Source organism: Pelophylax lessonae, assembly GCF_965119305.1.
Source record: "Pelophylax lessonae genome assembly, chromosome: 5".
Lineage (NCBI taxonomy): Eukaryota > Metazoa > Chordata > Amphibia > Anura > Ranidae > Pelophylax > Pelophylax lessonae.
This window is the reverse complement of record NC_138772.1, coordinates 154,546,688-154,573,593: the sequence shown is the minus strand read 5'-3', so window position 1 is coordinate 154,573,593 and position 26,906 is coordinate 154,546,688. Positions and strand designations below refer to the sequence as shown.

The 26,906-nt window shown below is 42.9% G+C and overlaps 1 protein-coding gene across 3 annotated transcripts in view; it reads right to left on the bottom strand.

Annotated features, from left to right (window-relative positions):
- Nucleotides 1-26,906, bottom strand: part of RARB (retinoic acid receptor beta) — a 1,055,941-nt gene that overhangs the window by 280,687 nt on the left and 748,348 nt on the right. The window contains exon 1 of one of the 3 annotated variants that reach the window (XM_082257329.1): nt 2,360-3,401. The exons of the other annotated variants lie outside the window; for them this stretch is intronic. Coding sequence (XP_082113455.1) covers nt 2,360-2,522 — 163 coding nt within the window. The 5' untranslated portion in view covers nt 2,523-3,401. Of the gene's footprint in view, nt 1-2,359; nt 3,402-26,906 lie in introns of those variants that run through there. 3 annotated transcript variants of the gene reach the window in all.

Genomic DNA, 26,906 nt, shown 5'->3' with positions numbered 1-26,906 from the left:
AATTGTGCTGAAAAAAAAATCTGTTTATATACTCTCTTTCACGAAAGCACTAGAAAATAATTTATGTAGAGGCCGGATTTATAAAACACCAAGGGAGTGGTGTGGAGGAGGAGGCAGCACACACATTGAAATGCAATCACACATTAAATATAGGTAGTTTGATAACATATTCAGAGGGCAGGAGGCTTCGCAGACATTCCAAAGCTTCTAAAAGGCAACTTTAAAAAAAGCCTGAATGGGAACAATATCGAATGCTATCATTCAGCTTCCTGATGTCATGTGGACAACTGATATGTCGAACACCTTCACTGTTTATATAAACACATTTCATGTTTACCCTGATTAACGCCCCAAAGGCCAACTTCCTGATAGATTAAAAAAAAGCATAAAAGAAGAACATTTAAAGGACGAGTGTCCTTTAAGTGACCAGCAGTAGCAACCTTTCGAATTGAATACATATTATATGGAAGAGCGGATTCAGGGCTAATATTTTAAGACTTCCTAAGAAATGACAGCTCATGCTTCTCTGTTATCATTGGCACAGTCTAACACATGTTACAGATTTAAAAAAAAAGGCATAAAACAAAAACATCTAAAGGACAAGTGTCCTTTAAATGGCCAGCAGTAGCAACCTTTCGAATTGAATACATATTATATGGAAGAGCGGATTCAGGACTATTATTTTAAGACTTCCTAAGAAATGACAGCTCATGCTTCTCTGTTATCATTGGCAAAGACTAACACACATTACAGATTTTTAAAAAAAGGCATAAAACAAAAACATTTAAAGAACGAGTATCTTATATGTACATCACAAGAAACCTTCTGAATTGAATTTGTATTATATGGAAGAGCAGAATCAGGGCTATTATTTTAAGACTTCCTAAGAAATGACAGCTCATGCTTCTCTGTTATCTTTGGCAAAGACTAACACACGTTACAGATTTTTTTTTTCTTTTTAATCAAAGAAAAAAGGATTGGTGACATGTAGGAACCATGTTGTCATAGTTAATTGCAAGAAGGAGAAATATGCAATGGTGGGCGCTCGGATCCACAAATTCTGTTTTATGATCACCCATTTAGATGGAAGGAACAACATTTCATTGAGTCATACAGAGCACAGGGTGCTCATAAAGCAGAAAGAAAAAAAAAGGTAACAACATAATTGAAGGAGCAATCCACAGTCGAGGTGTTGAACACTGTGTTAAAACCACTGTGATAAACAGCCTGGCAATTCATCTAAATCAGTGTCAGAGCAAAGCAGCATCCTGCAGGCTCCTTTTTTTTTTTGGAGCAGTGAATGGCTTGTGCAGTTCTAGTGCCTTTGGTCATTTCTCAAAAACTTGAAGCCTGGGTGCTAAAGCCTTACTACTGTTTACAATGTGTGTGCTCCCCAGCACCATGTCAAGATCAGATAACGGCAATTTTGTAGACCACATGCAAGAAGGCTCCTTCTCCTCCTTCACAAAACCTCCTACTGTAGATGGGAAAAGCACTGACTGTATCTTGGGGCATGCCTGTAATTGATGGCTGAAGTCTCCAGCAGCCAGGGTTATTTAGCAATGCTGAAACTTTGAAAGTCAGGGCAAAGCAAATTTAAAGGTGCTAAGGTCACCGCTTAAGAATTATGGCTTTGCAAGTAGCCAACAGCAATAAAGGCGAATATAGTACATTTGTTATCCTACTGCTCTCATCAAGCAGTTAAATACACAAGCACAACAAAAACATTTTCTTTAGCCGACTACGAAAAATATTTTCCTACCCAACCGTTATTTTTGCGTTAAAAAAAACGACCTTAGGTAAAATGAAAGAAATTTCAATGACATAAACGAGGATAAACAAGTATCCTCTCATCTACGACTACAACTTAAAAACTGCTCCAATAAAAACAGTCCACACTTGTGTTGTGCTTTTGGATAAAATGCATTAAAGAGGCAATAAAGGTAAAATAGACTTTATAAATAAATATGAGTTTTGCTTTTTATGTGGTGTAAGCAAAAAAGCGAACTATAAAAGGGACGTAAATCATACTGGCGTTTGAAGCACTGCTCGGGAAATGACAGCTAGAAAACGTAAATCAATATTTACAGGTAAATATCAATTTGATTTTTTTTTTTTTTGTATTTAAAAAAAAGTCTAGTGCGCAAAAATACAACCTGCAGGTAGTAAAAGTACATCATCATTTACAAGTTAATTATTAATTGCACTTGTCAGCTGCACTTGAGATAAAAAAAAACAAAAACAAATAGGAGTGCCTTTTATTAGCTGTCATTTTTGGAGTGGAGTTCATTTTACGGCATGCAGCGAGAAGTAGCTAGTAGAAGAAAATAAAAACAGACAGGCTGGTAAGTGGACCTACATTGAGCACTGTGCCGGTGTTGGTGCTGCCATTCTGTCTGTCCCAATCCGCTGAAGCATGCTTTGAGAGCTTTTTCCTGTAGCATGCAAGAAGATGGGCTCGCAGTGTAGAAATCCAGCATTTGCCCAGGGCTCACTGCTAGAACATCCATACAGTCAAACATGATTTCCCCCCTATACGAGATGCCTGGAAAAGTGCTTTTCCTTTAGGTGCACAGGAAAATGGCATCGAAAAGTACACCCAACTCCATCAAACTCTGCCCCTTTTTTTTGGCACGTAGGCTGTTGGTCTATTTCCCAGACCAGAATCATGAATTATGACAGACAACACAGCTAAAAGCCTGTAATTGATCCAAATGATCATTTACTATTTTCCAAGCTTCCCAGCCATTCCAGCTAAGCAGAAAGGGGGGGGGGGGGATGAAGAAATCCAAGCTGTCAGCTGCAGGCTAAAACCTCTCGAAATTCCTGAAGGTGCTTGCAGGCTGCTGGAGCAGATCGTACGCCGTACCCGCTCTCTGGGTGTAAGTGAGCTGAAAGTCTGCAAAAATAACAACATTTATTCCATCTAGCACTCGGCGTCCCCCCTTCCAAAGCGAATAGATCCTTCTGCTTTTGAACAGCTCACTTCCTACTACTTGTGTCACACAAAATGAAAGATTGGATTGCCTAATATATGCGAGTGAACTCTCCATGAACCCTTCCCAGGCTGCTAACCTTCAAATGACCCAAACCGGTCTGACATCACCAACTCCCAGGATTCTCACACAGCTTAAAGACTACCAGCAGCCCTGCAGAAACAGACAGGCGGAGAGAGATGCAGGCTGCTCCTCGGCAAATGCTCAGCTTTATCATGTGTTGTCCTCGGCTCCAGATTCTGACAGTAAATGCGCTACTTGAAACAGGAAGATAACAGGAAAACGTGCGCGCTGGCTTGATGTGTCAATCCTGACCTGTCAAGAGGTTTATTCTGCTTTAATTGTGTGCTCTGAGCAACAACAAAAAAAAAAAAATATGCATTTGCCCTGGATTTGATTTTTACGAAACTGCTCCTCTAATAGTAGGATTGTAGAAGAATGGGGAATTTTAAGGCAGGATTGCCAAGTTTACCTAGGCAGGCAGGATGAGGTTGTAGCTGCTTGTTATGGAATAAGGGATGTAACTCTTGGTTGTCTGATGATTCATTTGCAGTAGATTGATTTTAATCAAGTAGTTTTTTTTTTTTTTGTGATTGATTTTAATCAATTTTTTATTTTTTTTGTTTTTATAAGGGGTTAAAATCTTTGCAAACAGAATCTCACGTGTAACTAGGCAGAATTCCCATAGACTGATCCCAGGAAGACAAGGCAATGACTAGGTGTCGTCCTGCTGTGTAAGACTTTTGTAGGGGGTTCTAACGAGTACTTTCAACCTCTGGAAACACTATAGTAAATAGAGATTGTCTAATTTACTAGATTTTTTCTGTATGACTGTCACAAACCATTTCTTTTTGTACGGAGAATCCCATATGTAGCTCCAGCCTCATCATTTCCATACACTTTCTGATCCCAGGAAGACTAGGGCAATGACTAGGTGTTGTCCTGCTGTGTAGGACTTTTGTGGGGGGCGCTAACGAGTACTCTGGAAACACTATTGTAAATAGAGAATGTCTAATTTACTAGATTTTTTCTGTATGACTGTCACAAACCATTTCTTTTTGTACGGAGAATCCCATGTGTAGCTCCAGCCTGATCATTTCCATACACTTTCTGATCCCAGGAAGACTAGGGCAATGACTAGGTGTTGTCCTGCTGTGTAGGACTTTTGTAGGGGGCGCTAACGAGTACTCTGGAAACACTATTGTAAATAGAGAGTGTCTAATTTACTAGATTGTTTCTGTACGACTGTCACCAACCATTTCTTTTTGTACGGAGAATCCCATGTGTAGCTCCAGCCTCATCATTTCCATACACTGTCTGATCCCAGGAAGACCAGGGCAATGACTAGGTGTTGTCCTGCTGTGTAGGACTTTTGTAGGGGGCGCTAACGAGTACTCTGAAAACACTATTGTAAATAGAGATTGACTAATTTACTAGATTTTTTCTGTACGACTGTCACCAACCATTTTGTTTTTGTACAGAGAATCCCATGTGTAGCTCCAGCCTTGAATATTGCCATACACTGTCTGATCCCAGGAAGACTAGGGCAATGACTAGGTGTTGTCCTGCTGTGTAGGACTTTTGTAGGGGGCGCTAACAAGTACTCTGGAAACACTATTGTAAATAGAGAATGTCTAATTTACTAGATTATTTCTGTACGACTGTCACCAAATTATTTCTTTTTGTACAGAGAATCCCACGTGTAGCTCCAGCCTCATCATTTCCATACACTGTCTGATCCCAGGAATACTAGGGTAATGACTAGGTGTTGTCCTGCTGTGTAGGACTTTTGTAGGGGGCGCTAACGAGTACTCTGGAAACACTATTGTAAATAGAGATTGCCTAATTTACTAGATTATTTCTGTACGACTGTCACCAACCATTTATTTTTGTACGGAGAATGCCATGTGTAGCTCCAACCTCAAGATTCCCTTACACTGTCTGATCCCGGGAATACTAGGGCAATGACTAGGTGTTGTCCTGCTGTGTAAGATGTTTGTAGGGGGCGCTAACGAGTACCCTCCAAACACTATTGTAAATAGAGATTGTCTAATTGAATAGATCATTTCTGTATGATTCCTTTTTCTAGAGAGAATCCCATATGTAGTTTCAGTCTCAGGATTCCCATAGACATTCTGATCACAGGAAGACCAAGGCAATGACTAGGTGTGATCCCTATGAGTAGAACCTTTGTAGGGGGGCGCTAATGACAGCCTCCAACCACTAAAAACACTTTTCAGAGATGGTCTAAATAACAATAATTTCTGTACGTCTGTCACATTTCATTCCTTTTTGTACAAAAAACCCATGTGTAATTCCCATATAGAGTCTGACCCCAGGAATACTAGGACAATGACTAGGTATGATCCTGATGTCTATAATTATTGTAGGGGGCGCTAATGAGTACTTCCAGCCTCTGGAAACACTATGGTAAATAGAGATTTTCTAATTTACTAGATCATTTCTGTATGATTCCTTCTAGATTTTCATGTGTAGTTCCAGTCACAGGTTTCCCATACACTGTCTGATCACAGGAAGACTAAAATAATGACTAGGTGTGATCCTTCTGTGTAGAAATTTTGTAGGGGGGGGTGCTAATGAGTGCTTCCAATCACTAAAAACACTATTCAGAGATTGTCTAAGTAACGATAATTTCTGTACGTTTGTTACCAATTATTCCTTTTTGTACAGATAATCCCATGTGTAGCTCCATTACCAAGATTCCCATAGACAGTCTGTTCTTAGGAAGACTAGGGCAATGACTAGGTATAATCCTGATGTGTATAATTATTGTAGGTGGCACGAAAACAGAGATTGTCTAATTTACTAGATCATTTCTGTACGACTGTTGCCAATCATTCTTTTTTGTACAGAGATTCCCATGCATAGCTCCAGTCTCAGGATTCCAATACACTGTCTGAATTCAGGAAGACCATGGTACTTAAGCCTTTAACCAATAGCCGACTGCTCACAGTGATATTACTGCGGCAGTGCGGGACGCCTGGGTTTAGCGACGTAGACCTACATCGCTGGACTCCTAGTGGTCCCCGCTCCCGCGATCGCCGCCTCCCTTCCCCAATCGTCGGGGAAAGTGTGAGAAGATCCACCTGCTTATGTAAACAAAGCAGGCGGATCTTCTCAGTGACAGATAGGGAGAGATCACAGGATTCAACATAGCTGAACCTGCGATCTCTGTTTGTGTCAAAGAACCCCCTCCCCCCACACATGTCAGTAAGCACGAGGCATACATTTAACCCCTTGATCACAAACAGTGATAACCCCTTCCCTGCCAGTGTCATTATTACAGTAACGGTGCATATTTATAGCACTAATTACTGTAGCAATGTCACTGGTCCCCCCAAAAGTGTTAGGGGTGCAATCTGTCCGCCGCAATGTTGCAGTCCCGCAAAAAATCGCAGATCGCCACCATTACTAGTAAAAAAAAAAACAATAAAAATGACATAAATCTTTCCCGTAGTTAGTAAATGTGATAACTTTTGCGCAAACCAAACAAAATATGCCTATTGCGATTTTTTTTTTTTTTAACAAAAATATGTAGCAGAAAACAAATTGGCCTAAAATGTTAAAACATTTTGGTTTTTTTTATTTTTTTGGGGGAATGTTATATAGCAGAAAGTGAAAAATATTGTTTTTTTTTTCAAAATTGACGCATTTTTTTGTTTATAGCGCAAAAATTTAAAATCGCACAGGTGATCAAATACCACCAAAAGAAAGCTCTATTTGTGGGAAAAAAAGGACGTCAATTTTGTTTGGGTACGGCGTTGCATGACCGCGCAATTGTCTGTTAAAGTAATGCAGTGCCGAATCGCAAAATAGGGCCTGGTCAGGAAGGGGTAAAATCTTCCGGGGCTAAAGTGGTTAAAGCACCCTTCAGCTCCTTTTGGAAAGGTTATGCACAGATCTTAATAGGCGTGCTGATGGCCACTTTAAAGAAGCTTCCAGCAGGCTTCAATAGGCTTTCAACAAGCTTCAAGAAGTGCTGAAGCCTGCTAACAGCTTATTTAAAGTGGCCACCAGTACTCCCATTAGGATCTGTGTTCAACATTTACAAACTAGAGCTGAGTGTGGTTCTTTAAAAGCTTCAGCAAAGCTTGACAAAAGCTCTGCAAATGCCTTGTAAAAGCTTTCTGTTCACTCTGCTATTATACAAGCTGAAGCCCGTGTGAACAGGGATTACTGTGCTTTATGGTGCACTGCGGAGCATGCCCATTAACAAAGTGCATTAGGGTGATGCTAAGAATGAATGATGCCATAGCGCACCAACGCACAGAGCATACGTTTTGTGCACTGCAGTAACAGTGCAAAATTGTGACGTTATACGTTGCCCTTGTCACCCTTCCAAAAGAATTCTCTTGTAATGTAACTTGCAGACAGGATCCCCAGGTATGACATTATTTACAATATTACTTTAAGAGCCAGTTCACACCATAGAAACCCAGTCTGGATGCGTTTTGGATGCTTTTCTGCATGCACGTTTTTGATGCATTCCAGTGCATTTTCCCCATTTTTTATAACCTTAAATAAGGACATGTGTACTCCAGTACGTTTTCCGTGCGTTTAGGTGCATTCCAGTGCATTTTTGATGCTTTTTGCTGCGTTCCAGTACAGTCCAGTGCAGAAAAAATGCAGCATGTTCTACTTTTTTTCTGGAACTGTAACGCACTGTAACTGACCGCACTCGTGTAAACTTTGCCATTGAAAACCATGTGAGCTACTATCCAATGCGTTTTTGATGCAAAACAAAAATGCACTGGACTGCATGTGGTGTAAACTGGCCCTAATACATTTTTTTTTTTGGCATTACTGCATCATGCACAAAAAAATATATCACCAATGATTATGGATTATGGATTTACATACACTTGTAGGGTAATGAAAGACTTGTGATTTCATTTTGTGTGTTTACCATCAGGTGAAGTATTTCAGTGCGGCTGATGAAGAGATTCATTTCTGGAGTAACCAAGGGTACAATACATAATATAACTTTAAAGCGGAGTTCTGGCCACAAAATCGACATAATTGATTTTGAGCCATCCGCTTGCTCTTGGTCACCTGAAAAACAAATGGATAGTTACGATTTTTTTTTTTTTTGTTTACTTACCTTGTTATTGAAGAAAATATACTCACCTTTCTTCCACTTCCTCCTTCTGCGCCGTCACTTCCTCTTTGCATTGATTCCTGGGAGCTGAGCTTCATCGCTCCCAGGAATCAATGCGCCTGCACCCGCCCCGCTCCCGGAACCTGTTGTAGAGATGACACGCCCGCACCGGAAGTGACTAGCGGGGCAGGTGCAGGCGCATTCTGGGAGAAGAGGACACGGAAGAGGACACGGAAGAGGACACAGAAGAGGACGCAGAAGAGGACGCTCTGGTTTCAGCTGCCCACATCCGAGATGGCAGCGCTGGAGAAGAAATTTTCAAGGTAAGTATTTCTTCTTAAAGGTGAGTGTGACCCGGGACAGTAGAGAGGCTATCCATGTGCACAGGGTGTGCCTGGGTACACCCTTATTACCTTGTGTGGTGACAATTCCCCCTGCTTCCTGTCTCCCCCATGCGGTGCTGCCAGCTTTCCTTCTCTCAGGAGCGGGTAAGGGGCTGGTAAATATTTCATTACCTTCCTTTACTAAATGAGCACAGTGAGTGATCTGTACTGATCGCTCCTGTCTTCATTCTTAAATTAAGCATAGTAAACTATGTTTACTGCAGGCTGCAAAGAAAAGGACTGGGGAATCTCAGTTTCTTTCTCTGTTTCAAAAGTGAGACAACAGGGGACCCTTGATATTTCACCAAAGCCCCATAATGCGGCTCCTAAAAAAAACTGTAAAAAAATGGATGCAAAATAATATTGTAAAAAATAAATAAAAGATAATAATAATATTTAAAAAAAAAATTACTGGCACCGTACACTGACCTACTGAAACCAATCTTTGCTTTACTGACACTATCCTAAGCTCTGCTGATATACAAGCATGTGTGTTTGTGCTCTGGGATGTAAACACTAATGCAATAGGCTGCGCACACCAATGATAAAATGATTAAGTAAAAAACAATTGCCTGTTAAGCCATATATGTTAGAATCCCATGCTTTGTATTACTGCAGCATGGTTGTTGGCTTTATTAAATAAACCTCTATGAGTATATATTAAAACAGGGGTCTCCAAACCACAGGCCACATGCAACCCACTACAAGAATTTATCCAGCTTGAAGCTAGGGTCAGTGGCTTATCCTCAATGTGCAAAGAATGAGGATCAAGGTAATGTAATCTCATGTCTTATGTAACGGGGACCCTGATTCTTGATCCCAACCACGGCACTACCTGCCTTGAGTTTGCATGTTCTCCCTGTGCTTGCATGGGATTCTTCGGGGCACTCCAGTTTCCTCCCACACTCCAAAGACATATTGGTAGGTTAATTGGCTTTTGTCTAAATTGGCCCTAGTATGTGTATGAATGTGAGTTGAGGCCCATACACAGAAATCAGAAAATAGTATGAAAAATATTGCTTTCAAAGCGATCGTATGATAATCTGATCGTTATTACACAGCTTTCGAAGGACGATCACGACAATTCATCCGATATTATATGATAGGACAAGCACAATTTTGTTTTCTTTATACGATACCAGATAGGTTTGAAAATATGATATAAATACACTACAACACATGACATCACTTCTGAAGTTTTATTTAGAAGGAGAATTTGGTCACTTTAGTAAACTCTTTGTTTTCAATATAAGACTAGCTTGCAAAAAAAAAAAAAAAAAAACGAATGAGGATGATCATTCATCCGCTAATCTTATTGTGTGTATAAGGGCATTAGATTGTAAGCTCTTTGAGGGCAGGGACTGATGTGAAAGTATAATAAATATGTAAAGCGCTGTGTAAACTGACAGCACTATATAAGTACCCGTGATAAATATATACAGTACAACGAAATCTAACGATGACCCTGATGTACGGAGGAGGACTCCAATGGGGATTTTTCGAGCCACAAATATTGGTAAGCTACAGTATACAATGCGGCTCTCATACTGAACATTTTGGAGATCCCTGTATTAACATTTATGTCAAATTTATCAACAAATTATTTGGTCTTTGGTGACAAGGAAAAACATCTGGCACCAGCTTAACATTGCATTGTTCTGCCTAGTGTTACCAACGTGATGTGTTTTATTATGTGCCAAGCTAAGGACCACTTGCAAATTTTTATACTGCTTCCCCCCCCCCCCTTTTTTTTTTTAAAGATTTATTATTTGGAGTTTATAGATCACTGTTATTTTTAGTCATTTAGTGCTCAGGAATGATGTATCTTTTCTATTTGTCACAAGCTATTTCCACCTAGTCCTTTCATTTCACCCAGCAGCATTCATGTCCAGTGTGGTACAATGTTTGCAGATAACCATTAATCCCCCAGCTCTGTCCTGATAAAGGGGAAGGCAGGGGTGAGAAGTCACATATGCCAAATTTAATCAGAGCGCACTGCTTTTTCTTTATTAGAACAATAAGAAGGCAAACAATCAAGGGCAAGCCAGCAGCAGCTTTGGTGTTAATATCACAGCACATTTTGCCTATGGGGTGAGCCATGTTCTGTGCTTGTATCCCTAATCACCCCCCACCCCCACCCCCTCCACCGTCCCCTTCAGCACAAGAGGCCACTGTTGCGGCATCGATGAAAGCCATATTTTCTCTCTCACTGCTACAGCATGGAATGGATGTACTCTTCAAAATAGTGCCTGCCACTTCAAAGGGCCATTTTCTGACACTTAACTTGTAAAAGACTGCTGTCTTTGTGGCTTCTTGCCACCTTAAGCACTGCTTATTATTACCACCAACCCTGCTGATGGACATGGCACTGTGTACAATCATTATTATTGTTGTGTCTGCGATTAACATTGTCCTTTCCTACATCTGTAACCCATTTTACTTTTATACATCCAGACATTTTATTTACATCTGTTATTGCGTATTATCTGGCTGTGGCCATAGATGAGCAGATATTTTCCCAAGAATGAAAAGGGGGCACAATATGAGCCCACTTACTTGGGATTGAGGCCACCCCCATTATTTTAACATGCATGGGTTCAAGCTTATTGTTTATGGGTAAAACCTAAATTAAAGGGGTTACTGTTGCTTTAAGCTAGGAAGCTGGGATTAGCCAATAGGATAGCTGGGAATTCTGCAGGAAGCTGTGGTAGGCTATATAAGGGTAGGGTGGTCTAGGATTGCCCCTTTTGCCTTGGAAGAGCACCAGCTGAAGAGCTCCCTCCCCCGCCCCTTGTTGAAAGGACTTTTATGTGGTTGGGTCACCCTGATTTCTAGGGGGGACGTTGTATTTTCTATGTTAATTTAAGATTACTGTTGCTTGAGTTCTGAAAACTGAGCAATTACAACTGTTTTTGTTTTCCTTAAAGTTGGTTTTATATGATCAAATAAAAATTATTGTGATGTGTTTTCATATATTAAACCAATAAAGAGTGCCGCGGCCTTTTCTTTGCCAAAACTGTAAGTCTGGATTGTATTACTTAATATGATATAAGTGTTGAGTGATGTGTTGGAGCGTGTGTGGCCTACAATCTCTTGACATCTACCCTTAAGCCCCGTGCACACGATCAGATTATCGAACGATCTGTCGTCCGTTTTTTGTTGCATGCTAGTTTCATGTGGAAAGTGAAGAGGTTATTTTCATACGAAATTTCCCGTACGACAGAATTCTACTTCAGAAGTGATGTCATGTGTTGAATTGTTTTGTATGTGTTCTTTCTTCTCTGAGCATGCCTAGTCTTGCTCTTACGATTTTTTTCAGACGAAAACTGTACTAATTATGCGAAAATCGGACGTTGTGTTGACGTACGATAAAAATTTTATAGCCTGCACATCCAGTTTTTGTCGTCCGAAAATCTGTAATTGGCTGTCGAAAGTACCATACTAACACAATAGTGTGTTCCTGTGCGATTTGAATGCGTTGCAGTGCTCTGTGATTTGAGCCCATTCAAAAGTAGTGCAGGCTCTACTCTAAAAGAGAAGTTTGGGGTTTTAAAAAAGCAAACATTTATACTAACCTAGGTGGATGCAGCATCAATCCGATGATGAATCTGTCTCTCACCGGCTCTGCAGTGAAAACTAAGCAATCAAACACTGCTGATCGCTCCCTTCTCCCCCTCCTATCTTAGCTGAGATCTGTTAGTATTAGTCAGCGGTTCTCTGCTCTCTTCCAGTGCACAGCGGAATGCTGGGCTATGGAGGGGGCAGGAAGGGCTGGCTCAGGCTGTCAGTGGATCGCTCGGAGGCTGAGCCAGGTGCCTGTCCAGTTATCTGGGTGATCCCAACCATATGGTCGGACTCTTTCCTGAGCCTGAACCAGCTGTGTGACATCACCTGACAGTGGGCTTTAGCCTCCGTTTTCTAATTGTGTGTAGGGTTATCGTTCAAAAAAAATAAAATAAAACTGAAATGCTCATGAGCAAAAATAACGTTCTCTGTCATGTCCTATTTTGATGACCATAGTGTAGTGTGTGTGTGTTGTTCTAGTGTAGCGTGTGTGTGTGTGTGTTTTTCTACTATAAGAAATAAAAAATGTCCTGCAGTTAGAGCTGGCTGTAGGGACAAGTTAATTCAACATTTTGTGTATTGCAGCCTTGTAATCACAACAAGGAATCCAGATAGACAGGGATGGAAATATGTGAATATGTTTAACATAATAACCCCAATATAATCTTGTGCACATTTGACATCAGTTTCTAAGCTGAATACTTGCTGAAAAACAGGTCAACTAGGTACTCTACAATGGGGATTTCCCATTTCCTCAACCCAAGTACCAGAGCCGACACCTCGGTGAACACTCTGGCAGGCGTTGACAGATCAAAAAGCAGCATTAAAAACAACTGGTGAAGTAAGAAAATTGGTAGGTATGCATCCTTGATATCCCCTGACAGCAGGAATCCCTCTGATAAAGTGAAGCAATTGTTGACTGAGTGGACTCAATCCTGATTTTTTTTTACCTTGAAGTACTTGTTAAAACCCTTTTGGTTCAAAATAGGCTGGACATCTCTGTTTGGTTTGGGAACTGTGAACAGGTGGGAATAGAAACTGTGAAACCTCTTCTTATCTAACACTGGTGTGATGACCCCTTGGGACCCCTTGGGACAGAGTATGCTTAAACCTCAAAAGCTTCTTCTTTTTTCCACATTATGAGAGGTTTGCTCTGATGCTGTACTCTCCTTCAGGAGGGGAGGGGATGGCACAAAGGAAGTAAAGAATTTTGCCCATGAAAGAGTGACAAGCTAATCCTAGCCTTTGGGGAGCAATTTCAGGGTGACCTTTGCAGGGGGTCCTCCCTACCTGATAGAGGGATTTGGGAGCCCACCCCATCATACTTCCCCCAACTTGTGCCTGCATGAGGCTGAATCTGAGAGCAGTGCAGGACCCAGCAGCTCAGAATGCACATATATTGTGCCTGGGACCAGAAAGATGGCACCTGCACACAATTTTTAAGCTTCATCACTGCCATGTGCCAATCAATATGAAAAAAACTGCTTCATAACATGGAGAACACTGCCAGGGAGGAGTGCCACATGTTCCACTAACATCAGGGGCACTCCCCAGTCCACAGCAGCAGGACCAGAAGGATCTTCACCCATCACAGCAGGTCTGTTCCATAGGACCTTCAGGGACTCAACTCCCCTATAAGGGCATTACTGTCCTGGCCTTGTATAGCATTTTGCCAGCGGCCAGATGCTGGCTCCGAGCCCCATCGGAGGCTCTCCTTCCCTGCCAGCTTAGATGGAGCTGCCCCAGCTCCCTCCTGCAGCCCCAGGCCAGCCAGTTTGGGAATTCGGAGTTGGTGCAGCAGGTGCTGTACAGCTTGACCCACCCAGAAAGCAGAGAGTACCTGGAGCAGAGATTTAGCCTGGGATGGGGGTCGGGAGGTGGCAGGGAAGAGGCAGAGCGGGAGGGGGGCCGATGGGTTGTACTTGCCCCCTGGGCCAAAAGTTGACAGTCAGCCCCTGGTAACGACTGATCCAGATGAGGCCCTCCTCTATCCTATCAGGATGTTAGGAATAGACCAGGAAAACTTAAGACGTTACAAGGAAAATCTTCGGAGAGACATCTGTAGGCATGTCCATCACCTAAGGACATTACAAAAAAAAACAGGGCTTAGCTAAGCTGGGAGTGGAGATTCCTGCCTTTTTTTTTACCAGTGTCCATTAACCTGAAGTTGGCAGCATAAACTGTGACTGATATGAACATTTCTGTGTCCTGTGATGCAGAGGTGGGGGACTCGAGTCACATGACTTGACTTAAGTCAGACTTAAGTCACCAGTTTGAGGACTTGACACTTGCTTGACTAAAATTAATAAAAGACTCGACTTGACTTTGACTTGGTATTCATGACTTGAGACTTGACTTTGACTTGAGACATATGACTCGAAATGACTTTACTTTTTTAAGTTATTAAATATTTGCATTTTCTAAAGATGTGTTAAAGCAAAATGAATGTGCCTGTTATGTTTCTGACACCACAGTCACTTAAAACACCTCAGTGTGTTCTGATTTTTAGGACACTGGCTTTTTAACAATGGGAACACTTAACATGTTTTTAGTGATTGTGGTGTTGAAACATGACCAGACGAAGGATTTTGAGCTGTTTGGGCATGCAAAGTGTTTCTTTAATATGCCAAGAAAAACGCACTAAGCAGTTTTGTTAATGTTGAAAATAAAACAAAACCTTTCCTGACCGCTGACTTTTAACTGATTTAAAGGTGAAAATTGGGGTAGATCAGTATTTTGACTTGATTTGTGACTTGACCAAAATAAATGACTTGACTTGCTTGACTTCTAGCGGGGACTCGACTTGACTTGCTTGCTTTTCGCCACAGTAACTTGGGACTTGCTTGAGACTTGAAGGTTAAGACTTGAGACTTGCTTGTGACTTGCACATGTGTGACTTACTCCCATGTCTCCTGTGATGTATGATAGGATAGGAGCAGCAATGTTCAGTTTTTATTACAGGACACTCCTGCACTGAGGAAAAATGCAACAGTTGATTCATGCTTGATAAATGTACAGAACTAGACGCTAATGAATGCACATGGATCTAGTACAGTATTTACGTAGATGAGAGTTATTTAGCCTGGATTTCAGCTTTAAGTAATCAGCAAAAGTGTGAGTTTGCCTTTGCTGTTCACAACTTTAAAACAATGCTTTATTCGTGTGAATAACCCTAGCAAGAAAATGTTTCCCTGAAGGATAGTAAAAACGAGGGCTCATTGGTTAACTGAGTTTTGCAGGTCCCCTCTGTAAAATATATATATATATATATATATATATTTTTTATATATATTTTTTACCACTTGCAGACCATCCACCCACATTGTAATGCGGACGGCGGCCATACAAGCAAAGCGACCTACTGGTATGTCACTGCCTGTTACTGCGTTTAGGGCGCGTGCATGTCCCCCTCTGCTGACACCTGTTGAGATTATACACAGCTGGACATTGTCTTCAGGTCCCCCCGGCCAATGATTTATGGTGAGGACCTGCTGATCCACTGTGTCCAATCACAGGCCAGAGCCCTGTGTTACAGTGGGAATGATCTCCCTGTTTCCTATTCCTGCAAAGCACATGTACACATTGAACAAAAATTGGACATTGTGTTAAATTCCAATAAAAATTTTGTAGCTTGCACTTTCATTTTTTTTTTTTTTCGTCTAAACGGTCGAAATCGGCTGTTGAAAGCACTAACGTACAGCTGATCGACTGATTATTCCTCTTACAGAAATGTTCATCCGATTTTCTTAGCATGTGTACGGGCCTTAATACACAGAACAATGGATACAACTCTTTTTTTGGGGCAGAGGATACGTTACTCGCTACTGAAATAGTGAGCTATTCAAAATGAATTGCACCACAATACATAACTGTAAATGGACCCTAAGGGTATATATACATAACTGTTTAACATTAAAAGAACATAAGTCACTTTAAACGAGTTATGAATTAACAGCCAAACCTATAAACACGTATACTCACTGGGTACTTTATTAAATACACCTTGCTAGTACCAGGTTGGACCCTCTTTTGCCTTCAGAACTCCCTTAATTCTTCGTGGCATAGGTTCAACAAAGGAATTGAAAACATTCCCCAGAGATTTCGGTCCATATTGACATGACAGTATCATGCAGTTGCTGCAGATCTGTCGAATGCCCATCCATGATGCGAATCTCCCGTTCCACCACATCCCAAAGGTGCTCTGAGATCTGGTGATTGTGGAGGCCGTTGAAGTACAGTGAACTCATTGTCATGTTCAAGAAAACAGTTTGAGATGATTTGAACTTTGTGACATGGTACATTATCCTGTTGGAAGTAGCCACAAGAAGATGGGTACACTGTAGTCATAAAGGGATGGACATGGTCAGCAACAATACTCAGGTAGTCTGTGGCGTTTAAATAATGCTCAATTGGCACTAAGGGGCCCAGTGTGCCAAGAAAATTTAATTTTTGTACTTACCGTAAAATCCATTTCTCTGTGTTCTTTGATGGACACACCTCTCCATTATTCAGAACCATAGGGTTATATTGCCCCATAAAGGAGTAGGACACTAGGCAGAAAAAAGACTTGGCTACGCCTATGGGCAGTCCCAGGTGGTATAATCCGCCTCTCTGCTATAGGTCTTCAGTTTAGTAACAAGCAGTGTCAGAAGTACGGTATTACAACTCCATGGAGGGGTGGGTGCTGTGGCCATCAATGAACTCAGAGAAATGGATTTTACGGTAAGTACAAAAATCCCATTTTCTCTTTCATTTTTTGATGGACACAGCTCTACATTATCCAGAACCATAAGGACGTCACTATGCAGTGCCAAACATGAAGGGTGGGACAACAAATAATCCCAAGGCTAAACACAATAGCCAACCAGGTAAACAGGAGCTTGACAAAAAACAACTGGAGCCCAACTTTAACAAAGAGGGAACAAACCCTCTAAACAGCAGCCTGCAAAACTTTGCGGCCAAAAGAAGCATCCACAGATGCCAAAACATCTACTTTGTAGAATTTAGTGACAGTGTCAGCTGGATCTTTAAAACCTGGACATTCCTATACTGGAATCATGGTAGTCATATTCAACCTGGAGACAGATGGTCCACCACTGGTGGAACAGTCCATTTCTTGAGGAAAGACTCCTCAAAGGGTTATCGCACCACGAAAGTGTGTAGGAACCACAGAGGGACATTTCGGACGCTCCCAGTCTTTAGAGACAAATTTGTCAAAACAGGAGGGATAAGGAAACACATTGGCCGTGCGAGACAGCATATGGGTGCCAAAGGGGATCGATACCTCTGCCACAGACTCAGCTCATCCTCCATTCTTAAAGTTTCTTGCACAAATTCAAGTAGTGAGTCAACTAGCACCTTCTCGTGTGCAGCTACAGAGGTGGAGGAATCCTCCTCAATATCTGATAACCAGGGAGCGTGGCTGCAGACCCTGCAGGGTGGGCCATGTCCGCCGTGGCCAAGTCAGATTCAGGATCTAATGAGACAGAGGAATGCGGGGGATGCTATTTGCTAGCCCGCTGACAAAAGGCCACCTCCACCCAGGAAAGAAAGGACTCCAGGACCGCTGTCAGTGCACCCATGGAGGGATGGGGCCCCTAGGGACTTGTAGCCTCTGAGAGGGGGTCAGGTGGGAAATTTTGCTCCTGAGACTCCATAAGTACCGAAGGGGACATCCACAAAAAGTGTCTAGCACCCTCACCCTGCTGGTAGCACCCCTAGGTCACCAGCAAGCAGAGAACTACACAACCTGCCCCAGAGATAGGATGGGACTCCACCAGACTCACCACCCCACCAGAGTAGCATCGGTCTGCAGCAGGAAGCACTGCTCCACTTGCGGCGTCAAAAGGGAAAGAAAAAACCCAGGAGTCAACACAAGGGGAAAGGAGGAGCCCCAGAGGCTCCTATGTCATGATCGCCGTTCCATTAGTGCACCGGGCAAACGAAAAATGTCCGCCGGACTACACAAACATGACCGCCAGCCATTGAAAAGCACGCGACTCCCAGAAGGGATCCCTGGAGCCCTAGCATTTAACCAGCAAGGAGAGGGGGGCCTGGGCACAGGACCCCAGTAACAGCCAGAGCCCCCCCACCGGTACAGTGCAGCACACCAGCCCCAGTCACTATCTCAACCCACCACAGTACCCCAGATGAGGAGGAGGGGGGACCTGATGGCCCACAGAGACCACCAACAACCAATGGGAGGTCTGAGTGGAAGGAGCAGAACCCACAGGCCCGACCATCCCAGGGAGGGTCCCGCATCCACCCCAAAAGTCCAAACCCTCCAGGGGGAGAGGGAGGATAGCTACTCACCATACCAGAAACCAGACGGGCACCGCTCCAGAAAGGACCTCCTCACCATTGCAATTGGGGAGCTGTTGGCCAGGAGGAATGCTGTGACTCAGGCCAAGGCCAAGCCATATGCTACTTATAAGGCGTTTAACTCACACGCAAGCCCCGTCCAGTGGGGCTATGTCACGGCCAACCTAGCTGGGAGCAGTGGTCTGCGCGCGCGTTGGTCAGACTGGGGTGACCACTGGATCTAGATTATCCAGCCCGTCGTCCAGTCTGGCAGTTGATTGGAGATCTTGCAGGAAAAAAAACAGGAGAAAAAAAGCCATTTAAAAGGAAAAAAATGCCAGCAGATAGCAGAGAGGGGGAGTATACCACCTGGGACTGCCCATAGGCGTAGCCAAGTCTTTTTTCTGCCTAAAGTCCTACTCCTGTAGGGGGCAATATAACCCTATGGTTCTGAATAATAGAGAGCTGTGTCCGTCAATGAAGGAAAGAGAAATATCCTCTACACCAGTACACCACCACCACCAGCCTGAACTGTTGATACATGTTGATTTATTGTTGTTAGTCGCAGCTGAAGTCGAGACTCATCAAACCAGGCAACATTTTTCCAATCTTCTATTGTCCAATTTTGGCGAGCCTGTGCAAATTGTAGCCTCAGTTTCCTGCCCTTAGCTGACATGAGTGGCACCCGGTGTGCTCTACTACTGCTGTAACCCATCTGCTTCAAGGTTCGATGTGTTGTGCATTTAGAGATGGTATTCTGCATACCTTGGTTGTAACGAGTGGTTATCTGAGTTACTGTTGCCCTTCTATTATCTAGAACCAGTCTGCCCATTCTCCTCTGACATCAACAAGGCATTTTCCTCCACACCACTGTCGCTCACTGGATATTTTTCTTTTTTGGAAACCTTAGAGATGGTAGTGCGTGAAAATCACAGTAGATCAGCAGTTTTTGAAGTACTCAGACCAGCCTGTCTGGCACCAACAACCATGCCATCTTCAAAGCCACTTAAATCCCCTTTCTTCCCCATTCTGATGCTCGGTTTGAACCTCAGCAAGTTGTCTTTACCACATCTAGATGCCAAAATACACTGAGTTGCTGCATTCTGATTAGCAATTTGTGTTACAAAGCAATTGAACAGGTCTACCTAATAAAGTGGCCATGAGTGCATTTAGTATGTGGGAAGAATGTTCAATGGCAACTAGCCTAAACTGTGAATGAAATTACAATAGACACGCGCTCCCAGAATCAAAAAGCAGCTAGCATACAACCACTGGCAAGAAAAATTCAAAATAGACTTAAAATGCAGCGCTGATTAAGAATACAATGAAATAAGTCTCTAGAAATAGGTCTCTTAAGTAGAAAATGGATCTTCCACCCGGTTGTTCATGCCACAAGTTCATAAATGTGATCCTCCACCGTCACCAAACACACTGACTCTTACCACAATGGGTGGACTATTACTCTCACAACAGTCAGACTACACAGTGGGTGAAAACAGTGGGTGAAAACTTAAGGGCCGTACACACTTGATGAAAATCGGACGAAATATCCTCAGATTTTTCTCTGTCTTCTCAGCGTTCATTACCGTTTTTAGTTGACAGTGCATAAATGTTCACAAAATTTCTTGTCCGATTTTTCTTTTTTTTTGGCACATTTGTTCCTAGACTTCTGGGTTGTCAGCAACTTCAGATCACGCGCGGTCTTTCATATCCGATTTTTCACAGACGTACTGCATACACATTAAACGAAAATCGGTCGTCTGGGGACAGACGATAAAAATTTTGGTGTTTGTCCCAATTTTTTTCCGTTGAAAATGTCGGCATCTGCTACTGAAAGTTGTGTACACACTAGGCGAAAATCGGACGATTTCACATCGGACGGGAATTTTCGGCAGATTTTCTACTAGTGTGTACGGGGCATTAGACTCCAGGTAGTTTTTAGTATCCAGGTCCCTCAGAGACATCCTAGGTAAAATCCACATATATCATATAGAGAATCGGAAAGAGAGACTCTTAGTGTAGTAAATCTTCAACTAGCCTAAACTGACACATACCATATACTTGGCAACTTTGTCTACCTGCATAAGCAGATGGTCATTTGCCTGCTTAGCGGGGAACAGTGGGCAGATCACCCACTGAGCAGGTGGGTCCACCCATGTAAAAGAGCCCTAAGATTCTTATTTACTATATCGGGAAGCCAAAAAATAATCCTATTTTTTTTTTACAGGTTTAGCAGCTACCTGTGCATGGCTTAGTACAATTCCTGTGTTCATAAAAGTTTTATCCACACTAATTTAATTACATTTTAAAAATACATGAGAATCCTATAATAAGATATTGCAAACTTCAGTGTGTGCAAATAACAGGAAAGAAAACACACGATTATCCTGGCAACAATCACTTAACCATTATGATAAGCAATGATTTCTGTTTTCTGTCAAGAACACTAAACGGCAACAGAGATGTCCCTTGGGGAGTCTTCCTACATTACTCTATGCCTGCTATTATTCTAACAATGCTGTAAAGAAGCATACCAAAGTTTTTTTTTTTTTTGTTTATACTAATAACAAAAAAGGTCTAAATATATGAGTGTAAGGGCCCTTTCACATGGGCACTCCGTATGTCCGCAAATCATCCTATTTTTTTGCGGATGATTAAGTCCCGGTTCACACTAGGGCGACCTATGAGGCGACCTGGTCGCCTCACAGGTCGCCGCAGGTCGCCTCCTATAGGGAAGCTGCGGACCCGTTCTAATAGGAGCGACACAAGTCGCTCCGACCTAGAAAAAGGGTCCGGAGCTTCTTTGGGGCGACCAGGAGGCGACCGCCATAGACTTCAATGTTATGAAGTCCGTGGCGGCCGCTCCGAGGTCGCGGCGCGCTGCTCGCACCGCGATCTCGGAGGTCGCCCCGGGAAGTAGCGTCGCGTGTATGTGAACCGGCGCTTACGGACATAATGTAAGTCAATGGCATTGCGGATGTCAGCGGAATACCATCCGCTGACATCCGATTTTCTTCCTTTCAGTTCTGTTCCATTTTTTGGAACAGAACAGAACCCTATTTTTCCTCCGTTCAAAAAACGGAAAGGAAGGAAAATCGGATGTCAGCGGTGTCATCCGCTGACAACCGCAATGCCCATAGACAGACAATATGTCCGTAGATCATCCGCAAGCAGATGGGATGATATGCGGACATACGGACCGGATGACACAAATGTCATCCGCTCCGTGAAAAAAAAAAAAGTGCCGGAGCGGATTGCAATGCGGTCCGCTCCGTGTGAAAGAGCCCTAAGGCCCCTTTCAAATGATCAGACCGATCCAGTCTGCCTGTCCGTTTTTCAGGCAGACCTGATCTGGCCACCCATTGTCGGGGAGACGGATGTCCGCTGACACCCACCTGGCATCCGATACTACAAGACCCGCTGAAAACAGACGTATGGCGACACGTTTATCATCCGTCCAGCGGGTCGGATTGGATGACAATTGGATGGAAATGGACATGCAGTCTGTTTCCATCTGACCGCCCCATAGAGAAGAGCGGGCTCCGTCCTTGTCTGATTTGCATAGCGGAGGGGAAAGGGCTTGTCATCTGCCTGCTCAGCGGGAATTAGTGGAGGGATCCACCGCTGAGCAGGTAAGTTCCGCTCGGAGGGATCCGCCCCATGTGAAAGGGGCCTAAGACCTCATGCACGCTGGATGTCTTGAACATTGCTGTTAGGGACATTAAGCTTTTTATTATCTGCCTCTAAATGCCCCTACATGTTAGTCTGTGTCCATGCACACATAGGCATTTAGGGGCAGAAAAAAAATACTGCCAGCTCATCTAGGAGCAGCAGAAAAGCATTTAATGCATGTAAACGCATTTAAACACGCGTTATCGCTAGGTGCATCAAGTGCATGATTGTTAATTCATTTCAATGGGCAGTATAAATTATTATTCTACCCAATGAAATGAATTAACACCCAGGCGCTTGATGCGCCTTGACTTGTCTAGATGTATTTACACGTGTACAGTGTATTTTTTTCTGCCAAAACGCTGCTTCCAGGAGGAAAGGCATCTAGGAGAGATGGGCAAATGCCCTGTCTGCCAGAGGAAGTATGACATAAGTATATGTTGTGTGTGTACACTAAAATGTGTTGCAGTCTAAATATAAAATTTCTGGATGTATGGAACACCGCTCCAGCGACCCGATGTTTGAGAGCAGATGGCCTCAGCCAGTCCTTTTCTAATGGTCAACTGTGACAAATTTGTTACATTTCTGAAAAATTGCATTAGGAAATACAGAAAGTTTCTTTGTGACCTTGGAAAGAATTTAGGGCCACTCGAAGCCCAAGGCAGATACCTCGGCCACCAGACCTCTATGACTAAGCCCCTGTGGGCGGGTGAAAAGCATCAGAGGGTGTGGCCAGTGGAATAGCGCTGGCTGAGGCCATATACTCACAAACATCAGGTCAGTAGAGCGGCCTCCCATTCTTTTCATTTACATATTCTGGATTAGTGAAACTGGATGCCTGCTATCTTCTTCTGAGTTCCGGTGGGGTAGCGTTATCTGCCTTGGGCTTTGAGTGGCCCGAAATGCTTTCCAAGGTCATAATAAACTTTCTGCAGTTCCCAATGCAGTTTTTCAGACATTTACATAACAAATTTGTCTCAGTTTCTGCAGTTGGAGAGGATTGTAGATGTATTAGTGCACTGTAACAAGAATTCATTAGGTTTTTCTACATGTGCATAATTGTTTAAGCCGTGGAAACCCCATGTACCATAAGGGCTCTTTCACACTGATGCGCTCAAGAACACAGTTTGCGTTTTTGGTGTGTTTTCTGGATTCCTGAATCCCAGCACGTGACTCAAAAAATGCAACAAAAATGCACCGTGATGTGTTTTTGTTGTGCTTGAAAGGGTTCTAATACCGGCAATGGACGGTTCCAATTTTGACAGGTTCAGCAAAGATCGGCTGAGATTCAAACCGCGTATGGGCAGGCTGAATGTACCCAAGCTGATCGATCAATCAATCAATCAATTTGGATTTTACATGTGATTTTTGCTGGTGGCTAATATAGCCACCAGCAGTAATCACAGTGTTCTTCCAGTGGGGACGGCGCCCCACGCCGGGAGAACTCAATGACTCTGCGGGAGGGATTCCCCATCAACACAGTTAGATCAAGCAATCTTTGGCTCTATGGCTGGCTTTATTGTTTGTTTTAGACTATCCAATTAAAAGTATTAGGCTGGATTTGCACTTTTACCTGTTATGGTGTGTTGCATATAGGAAGTAATAGGAGAATTGCCTAATGCACCAAAACAACACCAAAAGGGTGCATTTTTTTTTTTTTTTTTTACTGTAGTGCACCACAATGCATAGAGGTGTGTTACAATGCAGTTGTGTTGAAGTGCTATTAAGAAAAAATGGCACTGCACCAAGGCGCTTATTGCTCATTTTTGTGTGTTATTGTAACACTTAAATAAAGTGATTGTAAAGTCTTGTTTTTTTTTTTTTTTTTTTTCTATTAAAATAACAAACATGGTATACTTACCTCCTCTGTGCAGTGGTTTTGCACAGGGCAGCCCAGATCCTCCTCTTCTCGGGTCCTCCCATCTGTTGAGTGCCCCCACAGAAAGCAGCTTGCTATGGTGGCACCCGAGCCGAGCTGCAGCTCCGTGTATCCATTCAGACACAGAGCTACCGTTTGGCGTTGCCTCCTCTCTCTCCTGATTGGGTAATTGAGTTTGATTGACAGCAGCGGGAGCTAATGGTGCCGCTGCTGTGTCTTAGCCAATCAGGAAAGAGAGTACCGGGACAATTGAGGCACTCGTGGACATCGCTGGATAGAGAGGGGGCTCAGGTAAGTATTGAGGGGGCTGCTGCACTCAGAAGACTTTTTTTATCTTAATGCATAGAATGCAAAGATAAAAACCTTCTGCCTTTACAACCCCTTTAGAGCCCATTCAGACAGGGGCGACACGACTTGCTGGGGCGACCTCGGCGCGCGACATGCACGGACTTCATATAATTGAAGTCAATGCAAGTGGCCTCCAGGTCGCCCCAAAAGTAGTACAGGACCCTTTTTCTAAGTCGGAGCGACTTGTGTCGCTCCTATTAGAACGGGTCCTGTGCTAATCAATGACAGGCGACCGACCGCGACTTGTCAGGCGACCAAGTTGCCTGACAAGTCGCGCTAGTGTGAATGGACCCTTAATGTGCACACTGCTGCAGCACAACAGCATGCACCCTGTCTAAGTGATGTTTATAAATAAATAAAATAATAGATTTAATTACGTGGCATATTTTAAATAGTGGAAACGTACCCATCTTCCAAAAGCAAGAGAAATTTAGATGCAAGGAGTGAGGTAAGTATTTCTGATTCATATATTGCCCAATTCACATACCAAGTACTAAAAGTCCCACCCCAAATATTTCCAACTCCAGAGCACTATTATCAGCTATGCCTGTTCTGTGACAAATTTGCCTTCTTAACTCATAATAAATATTTAAAACAATGATAATAAATTATACATACAACAAAATTAATAATTTTCATATGTTTGCTCAATCTCAGAATCTTTCTTCATATTCAAATGTGTAGGTTCTCCATCTTTGGCAGTTATACCCCAGGGGGAACCCATGAAAATAATAACCAAATCTCAGGGACGCCTTCTAAAAATGAGATTTGTAAACAGTAGATATAATAATAATAATGTTAACAAAATAAATGAAAAATATGGAACGTGGCATGCCTAGAATATTAGATTTCCATGGCAGATTATTTTAAACCCCTCCTGTGCTATAGACAAAATTATTTTTAGAAGAAATCATGAAATTAAATAAATAATAATCATTATTAGAAAACAAATACGGACAGGCACCTTTACATTGGTGATCAGTGGGAAAGGGGCTCTATTTTGCCAGTGCTTAGAGGAAGAAGAGCCTTTTCACATTAGTAATCAGTGGGAGAAGGGCCCCCATAGATTCGTGGATAGCGGAGGAAAGGCACCCATACATTTATTGTATGGTCAGTGGGAGAGATGCCCCATTTCATTTATAGTTAGCTGGAGGAAAAAGGCAACATACATTGGTGTGCAGTGAAAAGAATGCTCTTTTACATTGGGGTCACTGGGAAGAATGCTTCCAACATTACGGGTGAGTGGGAAAGGGGCCTTACATTGGCGGTCAGTGAAGAAGCCTCCTTGCATTAATGATCAGTGGAAGAAGGGCTTCCTTACATTGGTGGTCAGTGAAGAAGCTTCCTTGCATTAATGATCAGTGGAAGAAAAGCTCCCTTACATTGGTGGTCAGTGAAGAAGCTTCCTTGCATTAATGATTAGTGGAAGAAAAGCTCCCTTACATTGGTGGTCAGTGAAGAAGCTTCCTTGCATTAATGATCAGTGGAAGAAGGGCTCCCTTACATTGGTGGTCAGTGAAGAAGCCTCCTTGCATTAATGATTAGTGGAAGAAGGGCTCCCTTACATTGGTGGTCAGTGAAGAAGCTTCCTTGCATTAATGATTAGTGGAAGAAAAGCTCCCTTACATTGGTGGTCAGTGAAGAAGCTTCCTTACATTAATGATTAGTGGAAGAAAAGCTCCCTTACATTGGTGGTCAGTGAAGAAGCCTCCTTGCATTAATGATTAGTGGAAGAAAGGCTCCCATACATTGGTGGTCAGTGAAGAAGCCTCCTTGCATTAATGATCAGTGGAAGAAGGGCTCCCTTACATTGGTGGTCAGTGAAGAAGCCTCCTTGCATTAATGATTAGTGGAAGAAGGGCTCCCTTACATTGGTGGTCAGTGAAGAAGCCTCTTTGCATTAATGAACAGTGGAAGAAAGGCTCCCTTACATTGGTGGTCAGTGAAGAAGCCTCTTTGCATTAATGATCAGTGGAAGAAGGGCTCCATTACATTGGTGGTCAGTGAAGAAGCCTCCTTGCATTAATGATTAGTGGAAGAAGGGCTCCCTTACATTGGTGGTCAGTGAAGAAGCCTCTTTGCATTAATGATCAGTGGAAGAAGGGCTCCCTTACATTGGTGGTCAGTGAAGAAGCCTCCTTGCATTTATGATTAGTGGAAGAAGGGCTCCCTTACATTGGTGGTCAGTGAAGAAGCTTCCTTGCATTAATGATCAGTGGAAGAAGGGCTCCCTTACATTGGTGGTCAGTGAAGAAGCCTCCTTGCATTAATGATTAGTGGAAGAAGGGCTCCCTTACATTGGTGGTCAGTGAAGAAGCCTCCTTGCATTAATGAACAGTGGAAGAAGGGCTCCCTTATATTGGTGGTCAGTGAAGAAGCCTCTTTGCATTAATGCTCAGTGGAAGAAGGGCTCCCTTACATTGGTGGTCAGTGAAGAAGCCTCTTTGCATTAATGATCAGTGGAAGAAGGGCTCCCTCACATTGGTGGTCAGTGAAGAAGCCTCCTTGCATTAATGATCAGTGGAAGAAAGGCTCCCTTACATTGGTGGTCAGTGAAGAAGCCTCTTTGCATTAATGATCAGTGGAAGAAGGGCTCCCTTACATTGGTGGTCAGTGAAGAAGCCTCCTTGCATTAATGATTAGTG